The sequence below is a fragment of the Hylobates moloch genome, unplaced genomic scaffold (assembly GCF_009828535.3).
Source record: "Hylobates moloch isolate HMO894 unplaced genomic scaffold, HMol_V3 SCAFFOLD_16, whole genome shotgun sequence".
Classification (NCBI taxonomy): domain Eukaryota; kingdom Metazoa; phylum Chordata; class Mammalia; order Primates; family Hylobatidae; genus Hylobates; species Hylobates moloch.
The window spans coordinates 3,367,261-3,393,172 of record NW_026652291.1 but is presented as its reverse complement, the minus strand read 5'-3'; the positions used below and the strand labels follow the sequence as shown (position 1 = coordinate 3,393,172).

Below are 25,912 nucleotides of genomic sequence, written 5' to 3'. Positions count from 1 at the left end.
TGGTCTGTACTTGCTAAGTTTGAGATACCTGTAGATAGTGGGATGTATGGATCTGGCGCACAAAACTAGGGGTCACAATTTGGCAGTTGTCAGCATAGAAATAATAATCACGTCCTTGAGATTAGATGAAAGGGTCTTTGGAGAGATGATGGTGAGAACAAAGAATGCCTGGGACTGAGGCCTGATTATACTCCAGGATTCTGGCCATCTCAGCTACTGCTTTCAAAGGGGCACTTAACACACAATTACCACGACATTTACAACTTCACAGCCCAGAATGCTGAGGGCTCGGACACCAGCTCTGCCACTTTCTGCTTGCAGGATGATGTGGGTCTTACCTCTCCTCGGTTGGAAAATGGGTGGGAACAGCACCCACCTGAGAGGTTTGTGAAGGGCCTCAGGAGCGAGCCTTGGTGAATGCTCAGCAACGAGGAGGTTGAGAGAAACTCAGGCTTCCTTTCCTGGGAGGGGTGGTGTTGGAAGGAAAGGCCTCCGTGGGAGGTGAGATACCAACCGCTTTGAAATATAAATAATGAATTTTCTAGGACAGGCAGGTAGGAGCATGGCCACCCAGGCAGAGAGTCAGCATGTGTGAGGCTGAGGGTTGGCCTGCTGGTCACAATTACAGCTATTTGGCCTTTCAGTCTTCCTCCCCAGAACACCTCTCAAACCCACCTGTTACCACACGTGCACACACCTTCACACACCGAATCCCCAGCATCAGTTTACTCTGGCCTTTGCCTCCTTTCTGGTGCCTGGTACATGAAAATACAATAAATGCTGGGATGGACAGATGAATAAAATGGAATTATAAATTTCAGAAATCCACCTGAGATAAACCTAGATGAAAAATTCCCATCTGGGAACAAGTATATTTTAAAAGATTATTTTCCCCCTGTCAATTAAAAATTGTGTGCATTTAAAATGCTTGTTGATAGAAAAATTAGAAAATAGAGAGGTACAAAGAAGGTAGGAAAGCATCATCTCTAAACTGTGACGCTCACTGTTGACTTTCACAGTCTGTGATTGTTTTCAATGAGGGGACACCATAGGGCTCACGCCTTCCATTGGAGGTGAAGGCAAACTTCACCAAACTTCACCTCCAAGCCCTGATCAGGTCAGCCCAGTGACCATGGGCAGGACCTGCCCTCTTCCCGCTCCCTGGGACTGTCCCCAGTCACACTGGAGGTCCTTGCTGGCGCATCTGTTCCAGACCCAAAGAAAGTCGAATGCCCAGTCCTTGCTAGCCCCTCTGAGGAAATCATCCCCAGCTCCCTGGAGTCTCTGCTTTCCCCAGTCTTCCAGAGTAGATTTTGGGTTTCTATTTGAAGCATTCTGTACATATGATGCCCTTGAAAATGTCTAATGGGCCATTATTGAAAGTATCTTGGCGCACGGTTCATCTGACAGGCTCCATATCGTGGAGCGTGTCCTCATCATCAGAGCTGCCCACAGAGGAGAGTCACCGGTCACATTCAGCTCACTGTGGTGAAGCACCCCACAGGGGCGAGGAGTTTAGTTTTTAAATTTTTTTGTGGTTGTGTGTGTGTATGTTTAGTTCACTCTGCTCTGTTCTGAAGTTTGCTTTTTATAACTAATGGTTATATATTTGGGGAGGAAGAGTTACAAAGTGACAGTTCCTACATGGTAATGAATGCAGCCTTGTTGTCTTTGTAAAAATCCTGATTTTGGAGTATATTCACAGAATAGTAACTTTAAAGGATTTTCAAGTATGTGTTAATTGTTGGCTGAAATATAAAATGTTAAAGAACTTGGCATTTGGCTTCTTTCGTTACTGATATGATAACCTCTGTGTTACCCTTCTCTCACAGGCTGTGAGGCTGAGGCAGACACACTGGGTAGGTCCCACGTCTCCTTGTGGCATTTAGATCCAGTCTTACTGAAGGGCATGCTGAAGAGGAGATGGTCCTGACTCCTGGGGTGTGGAGGGACACTGCTGCCAGCCCAGGCTGCGTGGCACATCCTGCCAGCTGCAGGTGCCTCCCAGGCGTGGGGTAAAGCTTAGCAGTGTTCTGTCTATTCTGATACAAAGGAATGGTCTGCACATTTTGTTAGTTTTGTTTCTGTTGCTTTTCTAATCGAAGGAAGGAAATGAACCCGTAATGATCTACTCCTTAAAGCTTGAACATAGATATAATGACATCCGATCCTCTCTTAACGTGGCTTTGAAATACCCTTTCCTAATACTTCCTGCGCCCTCTTCAAATGCCTTTACATAATCAGAACCCTTTAGATGCCATTTTTGCTTGTGGTTGCATTATGGCTTTTCTAGCAGCTGCTGTGGTTTTTGAATTGTTTCAATATTTTTGTTATAAATTAATATCTGCATTTTGAAATGCAGATCCACTCACCCCCAAACTAATTTTTGTTTTTTGCTTATCATATTGATAGTAATGAAAAAAAAGAAAAAGAAAATGAAGTGCCTTAGAAAGTGTCAGTGTGAGTTGCTTTCACAAAATGACACTTTGATGTGGTTATAGACTTATTTTTATTCTTGTTTCATTGTAACTAGTCTAGTGTATTTAGAAAATCTTGTCTGTTGATGGCATTTGGGATGGTAGTGTTTTCGTTGTTTGTGTGATTTTTCTTTGTATTCATATCTTAAGTGGCACGGTCTATTTGGCTTGCAGAGCTGGAACTATGGGGAGGGCCGCGCTGAGCGTTTGGTGGAGACACGGAGCCTGCATCTCCACAGAGCACTAGCCCAGAGCAGGTGTCTTGACGTACACAGAAATGTGTCTGTATTTCGTTTTGCTTTTAAGGTTTATTTGTGTTTTGGGTTTTTTGTTTTTGTGAAAGTATTTATTAAGAATGGGCCTTGGAGCATTTTGGAGTTGGACACTAATGGAGAGCCCTGTGGCCAGGCCAGCTGCTCTGCCAGCACCTCTGTTACTTCCCCTGCCTTCCCTCCGCCTCCTCGCTGAGCACCTGCCCTGCCCATCACTCAGTGTACCCCTGCCCTGGAGGGGCTGCGACTGGGACTGAGGCTCTCCTCCACTGCTTCCCACCAGAGCCTGCCTGCCTCTGCCTGTCTCTGTTCCCCAGCACCTCCTTTCTGGCCCAGGGAGCAGGTCTCTCCCCTGTCCCTCTCTCCAGGACCTCATCTTCCTCCACCAGGCACCTGTCCTGCACCCTCCTCCCCTACGGTGTCCTCTTTGCTCTCAGCACCTTCTCTGCCCCCACCCTGCTTCCCTGTGCTCTCTCCTAAGGACCACCCCCTCCCTGTGCACTCCATCCCTCCAGGGCTCAGCTTCCTCAAGTCTCAGAGGCCTGTCCTCTGAGGCTCTGGCCCCCTGTGGCAGCTCCTTCCTCTTCTGCCTGCTCTCCTCATGGCACTTCTGGGTTGTTTGCTTGGATTTTCCTTCTGCTTTCCTCGTTTTTGTCCTGTGCCCTGTATGGAGGGTTTTTTTTGTTTTGTTTTGTTTTGGTTTTTTTGAGACAGAGTCTCGCTCTGTCGCCCAGGCTGGAGTGCGGTGGTGCGATCTCGGCTCACTGCAAACCTCTGCCTCCCGGGTTCACACCATTCTCCTGCCTCACCACCTGAGTAGAGCTGGGACTGCAGGCACCCGCCACCATGCCCAGCTAATTTTTTTGTATTTTTAGTAGAGACGGGGTTTCACCATGTTAGCCAGGATGGTCTCCTGACCTCGTGATCTGCCCGCCTTGGCCTCCCAAAGTACTGGGTTTACAGGTGTGAGTGACTGTGCCCGTCCTGTACAGAGGTTTTTTTTCAGAGTTTCACACACTCTTCCTCCACTGCACCTGCTTCCTTGGAGATATTTATTTATTTATTTCAGAGACAGGGTCTCACTGTATCACCCAGGCTGGAGTACAGTGGTGTAATCATAACTCACTGCAGCCTTGACCTGGGCTCAGGTGATCCTCCTTGGAGATCTTAGGATGTTACTATTCACAGCCAATTTCTGTGACATTCGTGGTTATATTTATTAGCTGCAGACCTTTCTAGCTGCATACTGGGCAAAACCCAGGGGTCTTTACACACCCCCGCTTTCCATCTTGCCCTCCACTCAGCCACATTCTGCCACGCTGCCCATGGTCAGGTTTAAGAACTATTTGTCCATGGCATGGACAGTTGTCATAGCCTCCTAACTGGTTCCTCATCACCCCCACCCCACCTTGCATTCTGCATCTACTGCTGGGGGATTTCATGTTATTCTGCCACTTCCTTTTCTAGAAACTGTCTGTGCCTCCACTGTCTGCAGCAGCATCCCCAGTAGAAATACAGTGCCAGCCACGTGTGCAAGTTTAAATTTTCTAATTACCACATTAAAATAGTAAAAACCAGGTGAAGTTAATTTTAACAAAATATTGTATTTTTTATATATACATATCCAAAATATTATTTCAGCATATAACCAGTGTAAAAACTATAAATGAGATCATTGACATTCTTTTTTTCATCCATATTTTTAGAACCCTGTGTGTGTTTACACTGGCAGCACATTCCACTTGAGACCAGTGCTGCGGGACTGGGGAGTGCAAGCGTCAGGGTCCCAGCCGAAGCCCTTTAGCTTGGGATTTCACAGCCACAGCCTGAGTCCCAGCTCACAACTCCAGACCAAATTCCCCTCCCAGCTCATGTGCTGCAACCAAGACAGATGCCACACATGGCCTGGATCCCCACCCCCCTGGCGTGCTGCGTTGGCTGGGCTTTTCCTTGGAGCATGGCCCCTGGTGCTTCTGCCACTCCTACCTTCCTGCTCACCCCCGAAACCCCATCCCTCAGAGGGACCAGGTATTTTTCAACATCCTTATCCAGATCAAGGCCCCATTGACATTGGAGAATTCAAGCCCAACAGGGAATTCCATTAGTTAACATTGAGCACTGACTAAGATTTTTTTTTTTAACTAGACTTTTTCAGAAACAAAAATATACCTTATAGTGCAGAAACTGGACTGCATAATTTTTATTCTTGTATTTATTTAATTAAATGTTCTAGGTATTTCTTTTTCTTAATTTGAAAGACAGGAGAAAAATGTGTTCTGTTCTCTTCCTGTTTTGTTAATAAATATACTTTATAATAAATAAGTATACTTTATAATAAATAAATAATACTTCCCAATCCAAATAAGCCAGAGTCATGTAGGTTAAATGATTGTGCTTCCCACGCTGGCCTGAGGTCTGAGACAGGCTGGTGCCCTGTTCCTGAGAACGCTTGGGAGTGACCCTGCAGGCTGGTCGTCAGAGCCAGGTGATGTGTGTCTGTGGAACGGGAGACAGCATGCTCGCTTTGGGATCTGATGGGCCCATCTGTTCCCCTGGCACTGGTTCTGCTGTGTCTCTCCGCCTCGGAGCCCTTGAAGTTGTTCTCTGTGGGGGTACACTTCCCCAAACATCCTCTTAGCCTTATATTTGCTGTCTTTCTGTCCTTCTGTCTTGCTCAGCTGTCCAGCACCAGCAGAGGAAGAGGCCTTTCTTGGCCGTCCTATTCAACATTGAAATCACTAGAGTCCCCTCCTCCCCAGCACGTTCTTTTCTCTCCCTGGTTTATTTTTCTCCACAGCACTTATCATCATCAGATCACATAAATTTCACTTCTCATCCCACTTGAACCTAAATTTCACGAGGGAAAGATGCCTGTTTTAATTTATGTTGTATCAGTGCCTGGCATATGGTATGCACTCAGTACTGGATGGATGGATGGATGGATGGATGGGTGGATGGGACTTCAGGCAAGTTTCTTGACCTCTCTAAGCTTCTTTTCTCACTGATAATATGGCAACAATCCCTACCTTGCTGTAGGGAGACAGGCATGACTGCATTTTCCATTTTCTATGTGAGGCAATTTGGTAGTATCTGTAAAAATCATAAATGTATATATCTTTTGGCTCAGTTACTCCACTGGGAGTTTATCCTGTAGGTGCATTACTCACACATGTGAAAATTGCGTGTGTGCAAGGGCATTCATTGCTACATAGATGTCCATCAGTGGGGCACTTCCACAATAAACCACAGTTTATCCAAACAGTTGAATACTCTGCAGCTTTAGAAAAGAATGAGGATGCTGTCTTTGTGCCCATACAGACTGGTGTACAAATACACTTAGAGGCTGCGCATGGTGGCTGACGCCTTTAATCCCAGCACTTTGAGAGGCCAAGGCAGGAGGATTGCTTTGCTCCTGAAGCCAGGAGTTTGAGACCAGCCTGGACAACATAGTGACACCCTGTATTTACAAAAAATGTGTATTTTTAATCAGCTGGGTGTGGCGGCACTCACCTGTAGCACCAGCTACTCAGGTGGCTGAGGTGAGAGGATTGCTTCAGCCTGGGAGGTCAAGGCTGCAGTGAGTTGTGATTGCACCACTGCACTCCAGCCTGGGTGATGGAACGAGACCCTGTCTCAAAAAAAAAAAAAAAAGATATGGAATGAGAAAGCAGAGGTGAGACAGTGCCTAGTATGCTTCCTTTGGTATGAAAAAGAAGAGTGGATAAATGCGTATTCATATTTGCCTTGTACACACACAAAGACACTTTGGAGAGAGAAATGAGAAGCTAGTACAGTGACTCAGGACAGAGGATCTGGAATGGAGGAGAAGAATGTAAGGCTTTCTACTGTATACTTTTATGTGAATTAATAATGTATTACCCATTCACACAAAAAACGTATCTTGAAAGGTATTTTAAGGCTTAGAGAGCATGGGTGTAAGCCTCCACCAGTGGCCAGCACCCACAGTAGACACTCAGATCGGAAGTGAGGGCCAGCACCACTGCTGTTGCTGCCCTCAGGCATTGATGCCTGCCTGCCACTCACGCTGATACTGCTGAGACACAGGGTGCCCCCAGAGAAGCACACATTTTCCCTGCTGTCAAGCACATGATTGACAGGGAAAACCAATGGGTAAGGCAAGTGAGAAACCCTTAGCACAATACAGGTGGATCCAAGGTGGTTTTTTTTTTTTTTTTTTGGTCTGCAGTTGCTTAAACTGGTGTGCTCAGTCCACCATTGCCAGTGTGTCACAGTAACATTTAATTAGGCCCCCAGAGGGGGATTGAAGTAGATTGGCACAGGATGTTATCTGTAAGTTACATCCATGTGTCTACTTAGGGTAGTCTCAGTGCACCTTTTTTTTTTTTTTTTTTTTTGAGACGGAGTCTGACTTTGTCGCCCAGGCTGGAATGCAGTGACGTGATCTTGGCTCACTGCATGCAGCCACCGCCTCCCGGGTTCAAGTAATTCTCCTGCCTCAGCCTCCAGAGCAGCTGGGATTACAGGTGCGCGCTACCACGCCCAGCTAATTTTTGTATTTTTAGTAGATACAGGGTTTCACCATGTTGGCCAGGCTGGTCTCGAACTCCTGACCTAAAGTGATCCACCCTCCTCCGCCTCCCAAAGTGCTGAGATGACAGGCATGAGCCACCGCGCCTGGCCACAGTGTAACTTCTTAATACGGGAGTGAAGGCTTTTAATGGGTTTTGTCATTGCAGTAACATTTATTTTTAATGGTGCTATAAATGCTGTTCATACCTCACCATTGCAAAGCAATACTGTTTTTACTTGATAATACTAGTTTTTGAGTTCTCATGCAGTTTTTTGTTGTGTTTTTAAGGCCCAAAATAAAATTTACTCCTAACTGTGCTGCTGTTTTTATGTCCTTAAATTTCTCCACACATGGTAAATAGAGTAACAATGAAGTGATCCTAGAAAAATTCGGATTTGATTTGGTTCTGGTGAAATGTAAGGTGCAGGAATTGGGAGCCACTGTACCAAAATCAGGACAGCAGTCTGGCTCCCCAGGCCTGAGTTAGCTGGTGTAGGCCTGCCTGACAAGGCCAGTGATGGAGTGAGCTGCAGACATCCTTAGGCCCTGGATGATCAGGTACAGTCATGTTTGTGGGATCAAGAGTGCTGGGGTAGTCTGGGCCCAGTGGGCACAGCAAGGTCTGGCAGAGCTGTGATGGGGGAGTGGAGGCCTCTTAACCCACCGTTCACCATCCCATCATCCTTGCACCTCCCTCCACCACCAAAAAAAAGCCCTGCTCTGGCCATGTAAATTATCTGTCTAACCCCTTGCTGAGAAAATTGCACGAAGGTCTAATGGAAATCCTGCCAGAGCAGTGCTAGGTTTTTAGGTTGTTGGCATTAGTGCAGGTCAGGTGCTGTTTATAGGTAGGTCACCAGACAGGAGGGTAAAGAGGTGGGGGAAGAAAATATCGGCTGTGTCCCCAAGGCTGGCTTGCCATGTGCCTATTAATTTAAGAGGGCCAGCCATGCCATTTTACGGCAGTAAGCAGTGACACCTGCTGCTGAGTAACCTTTGCCCAATGCATGGTCCCCAGCCCTGGGCCTGCATGCCATGTGGCGTTCAAGCCTCCGTTCTTCCTGCCTAGGGTCATTTGTTAGCAACCTACTTTCTAGGGTCTAATGTTCATGCAGTGAGCTTGCATGGCTCATTAATTTCTTCTCCAGCCGTTCTTTTAAAAATCAAGTCGTCTTATTTCTGTAATTCTCTGTAAAGATGTAGCACACATGGCGGGCACATGGCCTCAAAGCCACCCCGGCAGAAGTCGGCATGTTTCTTGGCAGATTCTGCCCCCGTGTGCCCAGTACCCCTCTGAGACTTGAGTTGGGGACTCCCCACCTGTTAGGTGAAGTGGTGGTGGTCAACTTACCTGGGGCTGCTGGGCTCCTAAAGGGACACTGTTACTGGGGCAATGGTGCTTGGAGAGCATTTGGCAGTAGGAGCTTCTAGGTAGAACCTGGGAGTCTTGGGACTTCTGGATGCATTCTGGTGATGTGATTTTGCGCTCAGACGGTCTAGAAAGGGACCACCCTTGTGGAAGCTGTTGCGCTGGCATCCCCATTGCAGGATGGATTGGCAAGCAGGGAAAGAGACTTGTGCCTTTGGTGGGGCGGATATTTTTACCCTTCGTTATTTGGGTTTTAAAGGCAAGACTACTGACATATGCCTGTTAAGGAAACACCTCGGTCAGGGGTCCAAAGTTAGCATGAAGCAGAGTGATGGTAATGAGACACACACTCCCGAATGAATCGTCAGTGTATCTCTCTGAACACCAGCAGAGAGGGTTTCAAGGAGATGCTTATGGAGATGCACATGGGGCGGTACATGGGAGTGAGGCGGCCTCGGTGGGCCCAGGCTCTGTTTTGGAGTTGTGTTTGCTGCCAGCCATGGACTGCGGATTTCACTCCCCACCTTTGAGCCACCAGAGCAGAGGGGCAGATGGAGCCAGCCCATGACTTACAGTGACAGTAAATGCAGAGAAACCCGTGAGGGTGAGGCGGAGCTCTCCTGGCTGTGAGAACTCAGAGACTTCACCTGCGGGTCCTCATAGAGGAGATGCCACGTGTGGATGCAGTGACCCCCAGATTCAGACGCTCCTACTGTTCAGGAAGAAAGATCCCAGCAGGGCTGTTCCCTCCGCAGTGAACCCTGTGCCTGACATAGCGTCTGGCACTTAGTGGCCCCTCTGCAAATATTTGTTGGCTGCCTAACTCCCTCAGTGAAAGCCAGTAGCCTAACACCGATTTTAGAAAGTAATTCTAAATTACCCCAAAAGGGCCAAAATGCTCCTTGCCGGCTTGGCTGACTGCAGGATAAAATGTGGAGGGCCTGGATGGACTTGCCCCTTCCCACCGGGAAGCACACAAGTTTCCTTGCTGGAAAAGCAGACCTTTGAGACTTCTCCGTTGTGCTAACTTGTTCTCCTTTGTCTTCACAGAGACTAATAGACAAGTCACGAGTTACCTGTGTCAGATGGGTTCCCGGTTCGGAAAGCCTTTTCCTAGTAGCCCACTCGAGTGGGAACATGTACTTGTATAATGTGGAGCACACTTGTGGCACCACAGCCCCCCACTACCAGCTTCTGAAGCAGGGAGAGAGCTTTGCCGTGCACACATGCAAGAGCAAATCCACGAGGAACCCTCTCCTTAAGTGGACGGTGGGCGAGGGGGCCCTCAACGAGTTTGCTTTCTCCCCAGATGGCAAGTTCTTAGCGTGCGTGAGCCAGGACGGGTTTCTGCGGGTGTTCAACTTTGACTCAGTGGAGCTGCACGGTACGATGAAAAGCTACTTTGGGGGCTTGCTGTGTGTGTGCTGGAGCCCGGATGGCAAGTACATCGTGACAGGTGGCGAGGACGACTTGGTGACAGTCTGGTCCTTTGTAGACTGCCGAGTAATAGCTAGAGGCCACGGGCACAAGTCCTGGGTCAGTGTTGTAGCGTTTGACCCTTATACCACTAGCGTAGAAGAAGGTGACCCTATGGAGTTTAGTGGCAGCGATGAGGACTTCCAAGACCTTCTTCATTTTGGCAGAGATCGAGCAAATAGTACACAGTCCAGGCTCTCCAAACGGAACTCTACAGACAGCCGCCCCGTAAGTGTCACGTATCGGTTTGGTTCCGTGGGCCAGGACACACAGCTCTGTTTATGGGACCTTACAGAAGATATCCTTTTCCCTCACCAACCCCTCTCAAGAGCAAGGACACACACAAATGTCATGAATGCCACGAGTCCTCCTGCTGGAAGCAATGGGAACAGTGTTACAACGCCTGGGAACTCTGTGCCCCCTCCTCTGCCACGGTCCAACAGCCTTCCACATTCAGCAGTCTCAAATGCTGGCAGCAAAAGCAGTGTCATGGACGGGGCCATTGCTTCTGGGGTCAGCAAATTTGCAACACTTTCACTACATGACCGGAAGGAGAGGCACCACGAGAAAGATCACAAGCGAAATCATAGCATGGGACACATTTCTAGCAAGAGCAGTGACAAACTGAATCTAGTTACCAAAACCAAAACGGACCCTGCTAAAACTTTGGGAACGCCCCTGTGTCCTCGAATGGAAGATGTTCCCTTGTTAGAGCCGCTGATATGTAAAAAGATAGCACATGAAAGACTGACTGTACTAATATTTCTTGAAGACTGTATAGTCACTGCTTGTCAGGAGGGATTTATTTGCACATGGGGAAGGCCTGGTAAAGTGGTAAGTTTTAATCCTTAATGTTGCACCAGATCTAGAACTTGAATAGGTAGTGACTTTTTTTTTTTTTCGTGGGAGGGGTGGGGTGTACAATGAATGTGAATGACACTTCTTATTCTTAATGTAAATCTCAATGCATCAGAGCCATAATTTTGGATACTGCATGCCATGTAATTCTGAATCATTTGATAATTTACCTTAGAGCATTTAAAAAAATATAATCAAACTAATTGCCAGCCAAGTCAGTCATCCTCCTGGGAGTATATAGAGTCCCAAGGTTAGCGCTCCTGTATTAGGCTATTTGAATTTTAGGAAAATCATGACCGTGTGGGGAAACAATGACTTTAAAATGCTGAAATTAAAATTTATGCTTTAGCTGGAATATTTTTTGCTTAACTACTCAATTAGAATATTGTACACCTGATCAATGTGTGTTCAGCACAGATGGCCATGAATTGTCATTTATAGTCCAATTTTTTATCTTAATCATAAAATGTTTAGGAATCTATGAAATTTAACTTTAGGAACAAAACGTTAGCAGGGTTGATTGATATTATTTTTACATTGTTCTGGCAATCCACAGAAAGAGAAGAGCCTTAATTTTTAAAACCCATTTTAGTCATTTTATGACAATTAAAGTTGTTTAATAAACATCTTTTTTCAAAGAAGCAGTTTGTAGCACTTTGATTGAGGTTCTGTGTACTAAGATACCCACCTCACTCAGAGCCTGACAGTTCGTGGGAACTGCGGGCCGAGGACGCCAACAGCATTGCAGAAGTGCCTCTTGCCACATAAGCGAAGACCTTTTCTGTCAGATGCACTTTGCTTGTGTGTTTTCCCAACAAAGGAAAAGGAGTTTTTTTGTTTTTTGCTGGGGGGGGAGGTGCGGTGGGGGAGGGGGATTGGGTCAGAAAGGCACGTGACTCTTCCGCTTTGTTTAAAGCCTGAGACTCCCCGAGCCTTCCTTCCGACTTCTCCCTTACATGGCCCTCATTTGGGCTTCGTCCCCCCCAGAGGAAGCGGAAGTGCAGGTTTCCCCTCTCCTTGTTCTTGGATGGCAGCTGTGGTTCCAGGATTACTCTCGGGACGCTGACGCTGGCCATGTGCGTAGGCTTCGTCCTCAGTGGCTCCCACCCCAGCGCCTCAGCCCGGGGCCTGGTGGCCTGTGGCTTCCTCGGCAGTGGGAGGCTCTGCTGCTCCCCCGGAGACCGCAGTCTTTCACCCTCACTCTACTGCTGCACCAGGAGCTGCTTTTCAAATTCTGGTTTTCACAGTGGGTGAGATGGCCCCTTGAGCTATATATTCCATGTCAAGATGGTGGTTATCTTACTTGTTAACTCATTTTGGGCATTTAGGTTTTTCTGTTTTGCACACCTTTGTAATTAACAATAGAGACAATGATCACTTACACCAGTTTGCGTAGTGAATATGATTCAGCAAATCGAAGACCTGGTGGCTTTTCTTTCTCTAGTGTAAAGACCCTGGTAGCTGACGCAGCAGCTCCCTGTGCTCTTAACGCAGCCCTCCCACGAAAGCCGGGCCAGGCTCCCAGGCCTGCTTCCCATCTGCGAACATGTCATGGTGGCGCCATCCACCCTGTGCCCGTCGTGGGCCTTAATGCAGTGGTTTCTGTTCAGTGTGATGGCATGGCTGCATGCTGCCACCTGGGAACCACAGCAGCCTTTAGGTGCATCTCACCTGGCTGTGCCTTTCACATCCCTGAGCACTACTCCTAGGAATATTCGTGTCCTCTCTACCTGTGGAATACAGGCCTTTGTTCCTAGAGGTGAACTGATCTAAGGCAGCCATGACAGCCATCCTTGTGGACAGTTTCCGCTTTGGAGGCCAAATTGGGTCATGTGGAAAGATTAGTGATGAACGCTCCATGTGCAGTTTTGGCACATACATAGTTGTAAACATTCAGTTTCAAATGCTTCCGAGGCATTGAGTATGCAGTTTCAAAATTCAGGACTTAGTATTTGGCCTAAATAGAGAGTGGCCGATCCCAGGTAAGTAGCATTTATGGTGACATTTCTGGCGACCTTGCAGTTCTGAAGGCGTTGCCCCAGACAGGGAAACCGTGGGGGTGTGCCCGAGTAACCAACGTGACTGACTGGGGACTCTGATTTCTCCCCCTTCTTTACAATTCTCAGTCGCAGTGGCTGGGATGAAAGAGGGATTGCAGGGGCACACTGACAGGTGACTTGGGAGTCATTTGCTGATAGGAACCAGGGGTGGGAGAGGCCAAGAGGAGGGGGTTATGTTTCCTTTAAAAACAACTCTGAAATGTGCTGTCTAGTATGGAGGCCTGTGTGTGTCTTTCTCCCCCCCACCTCCAGTTTTAAACACTATGATATTGTCAGTTTGGGATTTGGGGCTTGATTACAATCTTTTTCTTCCAGTTTTTGCCAAGGAGTGTACTGTCCTTAAGGTCTGTCTGGTACCTTGTCTGGAGCCCCTTCATTGTGTCTCCGTGCCCTCCCCAAGGCCCCTCTTGCTGGGTTCAGGGCCCAGTGGAGAGCACTGTGCCAGCCTGGGGAGGGGCTGCCTTTGACTGCATGTCCTGACCCCTGGCTCAGCCCAGGCCCTGCAGGGCGACACCACTCTGTGTCCACTCTGCCCCTCTGACTGCTGCCCCTTTCTTTGACAGCCGGCAGAGCACTTCTGCAGGCAGGAGGACAGGGTGCAAGGTGTTCTCCAAGACCAGTACTAAAGGTGCCCCACAGCTTGAGAGGAGGGCACTGGAGAGAGGGGCAGGGAAGCGCCCTCCTCCTCGGCTGTGCTTGAGTAATGGCTCCCACAGACCTGGGGAGGGCCCAGGGAGGGGTGGCCGCGGTGGTTCCTGATATCAGGTGTGCAAGGTACAATGCGTGCTGCTAACCCTAAGAGAAATTTGGGGAAAATATTTGTAGTTTTCTCACCAAACTTTGAGCTTCCTCATTGAAATTTTCCAGTTTTTCAGCCTAAACGTTATTATGAGCAAGAATATCTTTTCTAACCTAATCTCTGGAATAAAACACAGCATTTGGCAAGAAGAGGCTGTTAACTACTCAGTCAGCATCTCTTCCAGCGTGTACCAAACCACAGAGATGAAAAGCTCAGACGAAAGTGGGGTGCACGCTGCGTGGCTGGAGAATCCTGCTCCCGCCCGGCAAGGGGGCGAGCTGGGCCCTGGGCAGTGTCAGACGCCTTCTGAAGGGGTCAGGCCAGGGCCAGGGGAGCTTCTACTCGCCCTACTTGGGTTGGCCTTTCTCACCAGGATTCAAGAAGCCAGATTTGTGCTGTTACTGCGATGGGGCAGGCTTCTAAACACTACCTGCGGCCCTGGAGCCTTTCTCTGAGGCTTTTTTCTTATTCAGAAGGGGAATTAAAAATTCCCCCAGAGGCCTGGAGAAGGGAGTCTTTGGAAAAGCTTGCCTTCTTTTAAAAGCAAATGCATGCGCAGGAGCAGACACTTTACAAACAACTAGTAACCTTGGGGTCGAAATTTGCTTAAATCATGGTAAAGAATCTCATTTCTCTTTTGTGCTGATTGAACCTTCTAGCAGTCTGGAAGTGTTCTCCTGTGAACCCTTAGCTGGGGACTGAGGGTAAATGCCTTAAAAATGGAGGCGTGGAAAATCAGAAAGGAGCCATCACAATCATTCTTGTCTCAGGCATTCAGGAATTCTGAGGAAGAAATGCAGTGACAGGACGGGATTTTTTGGGCAAGGACACCGTCTGGGCGGGGCCCAGGGTTCTCCACTGGCTGACTTCACCCCCAGGGCCCAGCTGGCACATGGCCAGGCAGCCATTTCTCCCCAGTTCCTCCACTTCCTGGGGTTCATTTTAAATATTAAGTAAATTGTAAAGTATGAAATGAGTGCTGAAGTTGCCTCCGCACAAGGTCCTCATCACCTCTCGCCTGCGAAGGAGACGTTTCCTTTTTTTGTTGAGCGAGCTCAAAGTGTGAGGCGGAGAAAGCCTAGGGGTTGGGGGCGGCTGGAGAAGGGATCCACGGAAACCCAAGCGCCACATCATGCGTGTCTGACTGCCCATGGAAGAACTAGAAGCAGTTCACCAGTGGATTTGCTGGGGAAAGATTCATGGAACACAGCATCTGGCGTCCAGCTTTGTGGGTGAGGGCACGGCAGGGGATCCAGCAGCCCTGCCCTGCCTCCAGCGCCAGTGGATGGGGGAGGGATTGGCCTCTGACTGTGGGGCTGCACCATGGTGGCAGTCGGTGTGCCCTTGGCTGAGGTTTCATTCCTTAGCAATGAGAACCTCCACGTGTGTGGGTAGGGGTCGGGTGACCTGGAGACGCCGCCTCCGGTCTGGTCTGGGTGACAAAGGTGAAGGTTTATAGTCTACCACCCTGGCAGCAGCCTGCAGGGCCCCCCCTTGTCTGGAGCACGCCCTTTGCTATGGGCTGATTGGGACTGTCATGTGTTGCTTTAAGTTAACAAGGTGCACATCACAGTGACCCCAAGTGACGTCCCAAAGGGAGGAGACATTAGTGTGGCCGAAGTGAAGTCTGTGGCTTTATATTTAAAAGCACTCATATTCAACTGTTACCTTTGAAACTCAGATCCTAGTTACAAACTATAAGAACGTGCCCCTCCAGTAGAGGGAAACTGTCTCACTGATGTTGATGTTTTTATTTGTTTCCGCATCTGTTACACGAATTTTGTGTCATAAATTGCTATCCCTTCATTTGAAAGTGTAAAAGAAAAATTTCCTGCATTTTTATCATTTCTGTATACTTCAGTTTATTAAAGATTGTTATATTAGGCGACACTGTATAAAATTGTATGGATATTTTGAGTGAAAATCAAAAGTAAAATTCACATGTATTTCCTTTTTTATATTTTCATCCAATTTCTTGACAACTTGAATAAATTTCATAAAGAGCCTTCCTAACATGAAATATTGGTAAATTAAATTCTTAACTGTTGCAATAATTAATGAAGCTTTAATATCAGTATTGTTTTATAATTTTAAGGAAATCCTGTTTCTGTTTCACTGCTTTTTTTTTTTAGCTGTTCCCTTGTCACTGTGACAGCTAACAAGACTTACTACATACTTGATATTCTGAAGTACTGTGGGGCTGTCCTCTGTATACTGACATTAAATAAATGCGTGTGAGTGAACTGTAAATGTAGATAATTTTCAGTAGTCATTTTCACATCTAAGCTTTAAAAATCCCAGTGAACCAAAACCAGAAAAGTTTTTAAATGTTGTAAAATTAAGGACCTTGTTAATGTTTATAGAACAGCCAGCCACCGGAATTGCTCCCTCTTACTTAAGCTATGTTTCTGATAGTTGGCAGCGTACTTGACGAAATGTTCTGCGTCTCAGATACTGTTTTATGTGGTCCTCCTCCGTGCCAACTCCAGTCCGGGAGAAGGACTGTTGATTGGCGTTTCGGCTGAGCTGTGTAGAGGCTTCTGTTGAATGAGAATGCTGACATTCTGAAGTTGTCCTGGGCCACGAGCTGGCTTTGGTTACATGGACTCACTATCCCGGACGCTGGACATCCGACGTTCTGTCCAGCCACCCAGCCAGCAGCTGGGAGAGTGGAGAAGGTAGCGGCTGGTAGGCTGCTTTCTTTTTTTTATTTTGCTGTAAGTTCTGGGATGTATGTGCTGAACGTGGAGGTTTGTTACATAGGTATGCATGTGCCACGTGGTTTGTTGCGCCTGTCAGCCCGTCATCTGTGTTTTAAGCCGTGCATGTATTAGGTATTTTTCCTTATGCTCTCCCTCCCCTTGCCCCCAGGTAGGCTGCTTTCAGTAGGAGCTCCTTTCCCGGCTAGAGTTCATTGTTTTCCTACTCCGCATCTTGAATAGTGTTTGCTTAAGGCTTTGTGCTGGCGTGAGGTTGTCCTGCTGTGGACACCAGGCCCGTCTTTGGTGCAGAGCGCTTCCTACACGGGGCAGTGGGGGACGTTCCATTTGGGATAAGAACTCATGATTTACGTTGTCTTACTATGAAATACCATCCCTCACGCTTGCAGACGATGTAGCTGATCTGAGCAGTGCCCTGGCACCCGCAGGCCTAGCCCCCCTGCCTGAGGTGTGACGAGTGAGGGCGAGCTGGCCTGAGACACAGCCCTTCATCAGGCCCTTGAGCTCCCATTTAATTGTCACTTCCCTGCTGTGTCATGAGACATCCAGGTTCCACTCAGCTGCCTCTCCATGTTGGCAGCTGGCTGAGCCCTGTGCTCTGCCTCCAGCATGTTCGTCGGGTGGGGAACTCCCAGAAGCTTCCTACGGTGCTGTCTCTGGAGTGCTGGGTCGGCAGAGCCACCAGTGCTGAACTGTCTGCGCCTTTTGTCTTGAGTCTGGGCTGCCAAAGCAGAGGGAACATTCAGACCTACAGTTCTCAAAAGCGGCCTCCTGGGGCCTACGACTGCCACAAGACTGCACAGGGCTCTGTTCTTAGCACTGAACAGGGTGTTTTTGTTTGTGTTTTTTGAGACGGTCTCGCTCTGTTGCCCGAACATGGCTCACTGAAGCCTTGACCTCCTGGGCTCAGCGATCCTCCCATCTCAGCCTCTTGAGTAACGGGGCCCATAGGCACACACCACCAACCTCAGCTAATTTTTGTGTATTTTTATTTCTGTAGGTACAGGGTCTTGCCATGTTGCCCAGGCTAGCACTGAGTAGATTTTAAGCCCTAAAGACTATTAAGTTGACAGCAAGTTTTGTTTTTTTTAAGAAAACCATGACATTTTGGTCTTTTAAAAATAGCTAGTTTGTACCTTCAAAAACATAAAAATAGCCAGTTCTCAGCTGGGCGTGGTGGCTCACGCCTGTAATCCCAGCACTTTGGGAGGTCGAGGCGGGTGGATCACCTGAGCCCAGGAGTTTGAGACCAGCCCAGCCATCATGGCAAAACCCCATCTGTACTAAAAGTACAAAAATGAGCCGGGCGTGGTGGCGGGCGCCTGTAGTCCCAGCCACTCGGGAGGCTGAGGCACCGTGAAAATCACTTAAACCCAGGAGGTGGAGGTTGCAGTGAGTTGAGATGGCGCCACTGCACTCCAGCCTGGGCGACAGAGCGAGACTCTGTCTTAAAGAAAAAGCCATTTCTCCATGTGTGGCTGCCTGTCAGAATTAATGGATTCTGAACCCAGGGGTCTCTAGAGACGAATGGACCATCTAGAGACTCTCAGCTCCCCACCACCCCTTCCAGGGTGAGTGGCCTCCAAAACCAGCCTCCCCTTTTAGCCTGGAGGGGCAGCTAGGGGGCAGCATGAGCAAAATCCTCCTTGAAGTTTCGCAAGCTAGAAAGGCTTTATGGAGACTAAGTGGGGTCCCTTCTTCCTGCCCCACACAGCAGAGAGGATTGCAGGGCCAAGTGGGTGCCAGGAGCGGGAGGGCCTCCAGTGACAGCCCGGGCTGGTGCTGGTCTCCATCGGTGAACGGGATCATGATGAAGGCCCACTGACGTGCACACGTTCTCTCTGATGCTTTTCTTCCCACCTTCAGATCGCAGCGGAGCCCTTAAATGGTTGTGCCCTTCATTTGCAGGGTCTTTCCCCAGAAGTCTGAAGAGCACAATCCTTTTCTCTGGGTGGCTTTTCTCATTAGATGCCAGGTTGAGTGGCATCTGGGCAAGTGTGGCCCCTCACTGTCACCTGTCAGTGGACAGGTTAAAGCTAGCAGAGGTACGCGGTCCACTGCCCAGCTACAACTGAGGTCCCAGGCCAGACTGCACGGCAAGTCTGGGGCAGAGATGGGTCCTGACGTTCCTGGGCTGGGCCCAGGGTCCCCGGCTCTGTGGCTCACGTGCCGCTTGTGTGATGTAGAGACTGGCTTCGCATGCCGTGAATAAGCCATGGCTGCTTTCTCCAGGTTTGCTTTGGTTCCTTTCTGTCGTGGTCTGTGTAGTGAGAATGGTGGGAGTCTTGCAGGTGAGCAGTTAAGGAGTGTGTTCAGAGCTGGAAGTTTGGTTCTGAGAGCAGGCCAGCCTGGTCATAGTTCTCATCGTTCCTGCACCATCTCTAAAAGGGTGTCGCTTTGCAAATAACATTTAACTCGTGTTCCCAGGGTGAGATTCTGCCAGGAGCACCTGCCACAGAGGCCAGCATTGGAGCCTCAGGGTCTACATGCAGGGCCAAGGCTGGCCTTCTCCCTCTGGGGGATGCCAGTGGAGGTGACCTCCACAGCACCCCGGCCAGCTGGCACCAAGCTCCCGGATGTTGTGACTGTGTAGAACCCAATTCTGTCTTGTGGCACTTTGTCCACGATCTCAGGAGAGAAGCGCTCGTCTGCCTGCCTGCCTGCCAGCCAGCCCGCCCGCCTGCAATGAAACGGGTCCCAGGGCCTGTGTGCGTGTTACTGTTGTTTGGGTTGGAAAGTGTGACCTTGGGGGTTGAATGACCAGAGAGGGTTTTAACAGTCCCAGGTGGATGAGGGATGAGCTGGCTGGCGCCCAGCCCACACTCTTCATCCATATCCCACACACTCATCCACATCCCACAGCTGTTTCCTTGAGGTTCTGTCTTCTCTGACATTCACAGGCCGGGGGTCGTGGGGGTTGGAAGGGGAAGCCCTCCCAGAACCCAGAGCCAGGAGACCATCCCAGGCCTGACAGAGCTTCAGGACATGTCCTTTCCTGACGTGGCCTGTGGCCCTCACAGTCCTGTCAGACTCTCCAGTCTGAGCAGCACCTGCAGGGGCAGGAACGTGGCCCTGCTGCTTTATTGTAAATTGTTTTGAACCAAAATGTTTTTCATATATATTCTGGTGCAACAAGGCATAATTCTCTTAACTTAGTATTATAAATTAGAATCAAACCCAAACCAAGAGCTGGAGTATTTTTTTATCACTTAATTTTGAACTGAAATCTCTAGCAGGAATAAAACAGTGACTCTGGGGAGAGCCGAGCAGCTGACTAATATTAGAGCCAAGGCTTGCCCCGTTCCTCTCACAGCGTGGGGGCTGATGGGATGCCGTGCAGATTCTCCCTGGGGAACTCCTTTGCCTGATGGCAACTGGTAAAGCCTGGAATTGCCAGCTGTCCCGCTTCTGGTGCACAGCCCAGCAGCTCCCGCACGCTGCTGACAGGTGAAGCGTGGGCGGGCCCCTTGCCAGGTCCTCCGTTGGCCGGGCCGGGCCTCGCCCCTTTTCTCCCATGAAAAGGAAGCAGAAGGACAGGGTAAAACCACACTCCCTCCCTGAAGAGCAGGCGGATTGGGGCAGCAGGGTCCCTGTTTGACATGGATGACCATTTGGGCAGTGGATCCCCCATGCTTAAACACGCGCCTCCCACTGTGCTCTCGAGAGAAGCTGCAGCCGGGATCCTTCCATCGGGGCCTAGGTGTCTGTTTCTCGTCTTCCTCTTCTACCACCTGATAATCTTTAGACTAAATCACAGGCTGATAGAAACAAGGTGACTGACTTTTTTCATTTAGTTTTCTTTTGAATGGTGTTTTTTCCTCCCGTTGCCTCCAGTGTTCACCATGGCAAAGTGAGTGGTGCCATCTCCAGCAAGTGACAGGTGCCAAGATGAAGGGTTCAGTGACTCGCACAAGTCTTCACCTGCATGCAGGGCGCCGAGGCCCCTTCCCTGCCACCCGGAGTGCTTACTGTGTCGCACCCCCTGCTTCTGGGCATGCCTGGCACTGATGCCAACACAGGGCCACAGCAGGCCCAGCGCACTCCAGGGCTTGTGCCTGCAGCACTGTCTCCTGGGGCTTGCTGGGTTCACTGCTGGAGAACTGGAGGCCGGGACCACTGGGCCTTCGCTTCTCCTTCCTGTTAACTCCTCTTAGAGACCACCGTTTTCCCCTTTGCTCTGATGGGCAGGCTCCAGGGAGTCCCTGGTCAAGCACCCTGGGGTCCTCTTGGGTTTTTCACCGGTGGCCAACCTGCTTCCTCAGTGCTGCAGCAGAGGGACCCTGAGTTTTGATCATGGGCACATTCTCTGCATGGTGATCCATTCTAAAAGAACTGTTAACCAGGGTTGACATCAAAAGAGCTAAGCCCTGCTAACAGGAACCCCCAGTTCCCTGTTATGCCAGTATGGACTACAGAAGGCGAGAGGAGGACAGGTATGAGGGCGGTCGATTCAAGATCTCTCTGGAAGCTGGGCCCAGTGGAGAGTGGGACAGTGGAGGGCATGAGGGTGGTTCTAGTTGGCTCACAGCTGCCACAACTGGCATCAAGGCGTTAGCCAGCAGAAACTGGAGAATGAGTATGCATTTGTTTTGTGCTAATGGGACAATAGGAAGCCTGCAGCCCTCGGGTTGGGTCGCTTTCTAGGGACCAGCTGGCGGAAGCAGCGTGTCCCTCAACATCAGGCTCTGGCAGCCTGGTGGCTGCGCCACCTCTGCGTCTCAGCACCCGCCCTCCCCTGGGAGTGATGGAAAGCAGCGGAGTCCTCCAGGGCCTCACGCTCAGTGAGAGGAAGTCTAAGGAAGGGTGCTGTCCCTCGGCTGTCACGAGCCACCTGCAGCCACCAAGTATGTAAACTGGGGCCAGTCCAACCTGAAAAGTGCCATAACGTGTCAACCACACAGCACACCTCAAAGGCTTCTTACCAAAAAAGTCATTAGTAATTTTTATATTGCTGAATATGATACGAAACATCTTCAGTTAAAATATTAAAATTGGCCAGGTGCGGTGGCTCACGCCTGTAATCCCAGCACTTTGGGAGGCCGAGGCAGGTGGATCACGAGGTCAGGAGGTCTTCAAGACCATCCTAACACGGTGGAACCCCGTCTCTACTAAAAATACAAAAAATTAGCTGGGCGTGGTGGTGGACGCCTGTAGTCCCAGGTACTTGGGAGGCTGAGGCAGGAGAATCGCTTGAACCCAGGAGGCGGAGCTTGCAGTGAGCCGAGATCGTGCCACTGCACTCCAGCCTGGGCAACAAAGTGAGACTCCATCTCAAAAAAAAAAAAAAAAAGAAAATATTAAAATTAATGTCACTTGTTTTTATTATCTTTTCATTTTTTGAGACAGGGTCTTGTTCTGTCCCCCAGGCTGCAGTGCAGTGGATCGCGGCTCATTGCACCCTGCATCTCCTGGGCTCAAGCCATCCTCCTGCCGCACAGCCTCCTAAGTAGCTAGGATGACAGGCATGCACCACCACACCCGGCTAATTTTGTATTTTTAGTAGAGACTGAGTTTCACCATGTTGGCCAGGCTGGTCTCAAATTCCTGGGCTCAAGTGATCCCCCCACCTCAGCCTCCCACAGGGCTGACTGTCACTTGTTTTTAAGTAAGTTGTTAAACGTGCTCCTAGGAAGCTAAACTTAACACAGGACTGGTAGAGACGCCACCTTCCTGTGGGTGGGGCTGCCTCATACCTGGAGCAGCACTCGCCTCCACCTGGCACTCCGTGAAAGGGGAGGAAGACTCTGTGGCTGCCAGATCAGGGTGGCCCCTCTCCATCTGTCCCCAGGCTGGGTCACCACCACTTTCTCCCTCTGCCAGGAGTAGATGACTTTTCTGTTGCCAGGGGGAAGGGAGGTGCCTCCTAGTTCTGGAGATTTGTCATTTCTTGGACACCACATAGCTTGTGGAAAGCACTTTCTTAGGGTGCGCGTGGTGACGAAGGCAGAGTGTCCTGTGTGAGAGGCTTCCTTGCTCCAGCCTGTCTACGGCAGAAGTGGGGTCGGGCACCTGCTGCCCAGCTTTCCTCCACAGCCTTGATGCATTTGAGCCAGAATATGGGGCGTTTGCGGGGTCCTCCACAGGTACAAACAGGGTTCTGTCCCTTTTCAGGGGTCCCAGAGGAAAAGCGCTCCTATAGGCTGTGAGCAGGGGCAGCTGCCACATTCCGTTTGCTTCCTGAGCTTGTCCAGGTGAACAGGTTTCAGGTGGAAGGTAAGAAACTGGATGAAATGATTTGAGCGGGCCAGCTTGTTTCCCGCAGCAGGGTGCGGGCGAGGCTGAAGGGCAGTTTCCGATTGTCACCCTCATTTGTGTCCACACAAGTCCAATGTGTGAGAAGGTAGCAATGATAGCTTGAGTTAAAGGCGTGTCATTTGTAAACAGCACTCATCAGCCGAAGCCTTCTTCCATGACAGCTTAGGGTAAGTGTATTCCCAGAGCTGAAAATGTGCACCTTCGGGGCTGCACTATGGCCATCTTAATGTTCTTCTTCATAAACGAATGCCACACCTTGATGTGGTGTAACTGCCGCCCAATAGTAAATGCAAAGAAATGGAAGTACTCTTTGCTGTGTAGGAGGTTAAGCCCTCTTAGGTTTACCCAAGGTCACACCTGTATTGCAGAGTCTGGGTGAGATTCCCCCCCCCCCCCCACAGTGAGCCTCTCAGCAGGAGCCACCCCGAAGAGCCAGATGCCCCCCCATTCTTCCTGCTGGCCCTGGTGGGTTGGCCCCCCCATCCCTTCTCCACACCCAGCCGCAGCCTCATGGCAAGACTACTTTGTTCTGGGGCTCCCCCGACCTCGGCCTGGGCCCTGCTGTCTCTACCTGTGGGGCCTACACATGTGGACAGCTACAGCCAGAGGGTGCCATGGTCACAGCACCCAACAAAGCAAGAACCCCCAGCAGAGAATGCCCTTTCAAAGCTGCCACTGAACTCTATCCTTGGAGGCAACCCCTGGCTCCGAGGGACTGGCTGTGCGGTCCAGAACTGCGGTGCCCTGGGCTCGATCCTGGCTGAAGGCGCTGAACACCTCCCATGAGGCACCTGCACCTTGGGGTCAGCGAAGCTCCAAAGAACCTGTTCTCAGGTGCCGAGAAACCACTGTCTCCCCCAAGGGCAAGGCCAGCCCTTCCCACCCTTCTGTTGGACGGTATTGAGGCCACAGTATTGCACCCAGCAGGGTTCCAATTCTCTAGGAATGGAACGCAGTGATCTGGATAGGAATTAAATAGATGAAGCGGAGGGTTCCGCTGGCTTCCAACACCACAGCACCAGTTTTGACCACGTGGAGCTGCTGGCGGAGGGCGAGCATGGTGGCTGTCGCCTGTCGGTGTTTTGCTGGATTAATGTAGACTGCTTTGTTTGCAGGGCTCATTGTCATCCCCAAGCCAGGCCAGTTCTCCAGGTGGAACTGTAGTGTAGCGACCCCACTGCTTCGCGCACAGCCGCCCGGGACTCGGACTCGAGGGAGTGACGAGGCGGAGCCCCGAGCTGCGCCTGAGCCGTGCCAGCCGGCGGACCTCAGGCGGTGGACGTCGGCGAGGGCCGTGTGGACGGTGACTGGCTCACTGTGCGGCGCTGCGCTCCCGCTGCTCACCCAAAGAAATTGCTTCCATTTTAAATCGGCCTTTGGGGCTGCAGTAAAAAATAAGAAATGGAGTTTTCTTGCTTTTTACTCTAAAATTCAATGTAATTAAATCTCATATATATATAATATATACATATATACATAGTGTAAAATAAAATGTTTCTTGGACAAGAAATCCCCTGAAATTCAGCTGTTATAGTGCTTCACTGTTTTTGCACTGATTTTTCTATACTTTAGGTGGTCGGAAGACAACCTTGAATACACTCATAGAGAAAATTGTTACTTTCTGACTTAATGTAATTCAGGAAGACAGATGCTGCAACCACAAATTTTAAAAAATTGTTTGCACTTAAAAATAGTTGAACGCTGGTGGAAAGTTACTTTGCAGATGGGTGTAAAGGACTCATGGCCCTCTGAGGTGCGGCGTGAAGACGCCCTTTTTACCTGTTGACGTTTATTTTAATACTGTTGTTTCCAATGCAATCAACTCTGTATTATATGTATAAATAATGCAATTCTGCAATTGGGGAAAATAGTTACTTCACTAGTAATTTTCATCATTTAAGAGTGATATTTCTAATTCACAAAAAAATTAATATTAAAACTATCTTGAATATACCACTTGTTTATCTTCTGTTAAATTGGCTTAGTTTGTCCTGTACATTTGGGTTGAATTGGTTGGTATGGAATTGTTTTGTCTTTTTCACCCCATGTTACTCGAAGCCCCCTCATCAGTCACCCTTGAGATGGGCTGTTCAAGAATATGGCTCAGGAGGGCTTGGGCTCTGTGGTCCTCGCAGCCTCAGCTGTCTGTGGCCACTGTGGGCAGCTGCACGTGTGCACAGGGTTCCAGGATCATGTTTCCTTACAGCTCCCAGCCCTTCTTTGGTCACTGAAAGCCTGTGACCACACATAACAGTTTCTACAGTGAGTATGAACGTGGGACATGAACTAGCTAATCAAACTGTTTACCTGAGATTTTTTTTTTTTTTGAGATGGAGTCTCGCTCTGTCGCTCAGGCTGGAGTGCAGTGGCACGATCTCGGCTCACTGCAAGCTCTGCCTCCCGGGTTCACGCCATTCTCCTGCCTCAGCCTCCTGAGTAGCTGGGACTACAGGCGCCCGCCACCACGCCCGGCTAATTTTTGTATTGTTAGTAGAGACGGGGTTTCACCGTGTTAGCCAGGATGGTCTCCATCTCCTGACCTCGTGATCCACCCGCCTCAGCCTCCCAAAGTGCTGGGATTACAGGTGTGAGCCACCGTGCCCGGCCTTACCTGAGATTTGTCTTACTTGGTTGAAACCAGCTCATGAGCATCTATGAGTTTAGGGCATCCCACACCTGCTCAGCGAGTTACTGGAATCCCAACAGAATGTGCAGCTACCCAGCAGAAGAATGTGTATTTTTAAAAATCCTATACAGCTGGATCCTTTGAAAGGTTTATTTTGTGAGACTTTAAACCATGAAATGTCTGAAAGCTGTTTCTCTAACTCATCACATTAAATTGGGGGCATGTCTTTACTTTCAGGCTTTTGAGGGGAGCTATGCTACGTTTTCCCCATTTGTATGAAAGCAGCCACGGAAAACTTCCCATCAGCTCAGCCCTCGGTTTAGTTTTCTTCAGAGGAGAGATTAGTTACAGCTTGAGTTCTCAGCCTGCCCCACTCGGAGGCCCCAGCAGGGCCTCTGGATCACAGGCCCATGAACTATGGAGCCTTCTAGAAAGGAATAATACAAGA

The 25,912-nt window shown here is 49.4% G+C and overlaps 2 protein-coding genes across 15 annotated transcripts in view; one reads left to right on the top strand and one right to left on the bottom strand.

Moving 5' to 3' along the window:
- The window catches only part of WDR20 (WD repeat domain 20), an 85,376-nt gene extending 60,585 nt beyond the window's left edge, over positions 1 to 24,791 (top strand). For 9 of the 14 annotated variants that reach the window (XM_058429441.1, XM_058429442.1, XM_032180523.2 and 6 more), the window contains 2 exons: positions 9,721 to 10,980; positions 23,954 to 24,036. In XM_058429441.1, coding sequence (XP_058285424.1) covers positions 9,808 to 10,980; positions 23,954 to 24,007 — 1,227 coding nt within the window. In that variant the 5' untranslated portion in view covers positions 9,721 to 9,807 and the 3' untranslated portion in view covers positions 24,008 to 24,036. Of the gene's footprint in view, positions 1 to 9,720; positions 10,981 to 13,627; positions 16,436 to 22,694; positions 22,779 to 23,953 lie in introns of those variants that run through there. The other 5 variants (XM_032180521.2, XM_032180529.2, XM_032180530.2 and 2 more) reach the window with 5 other exon arrangements.
- The window catches only part of MOK (MOK protein kinase), a 77,369-nt gene continuing 75,577 nt past the window's right edge, over positions 24,121 to 25,912 (bottom strand). The window contains exon 14 of the transcript XR_009210228.1: positions 24,121 to 24,220. The gene's annotated coding sequence lies outside the window, so the exon portion shown is untranslated. The remainder of the gene's footprint in view (positions 24,221 to 25,912) is intronic.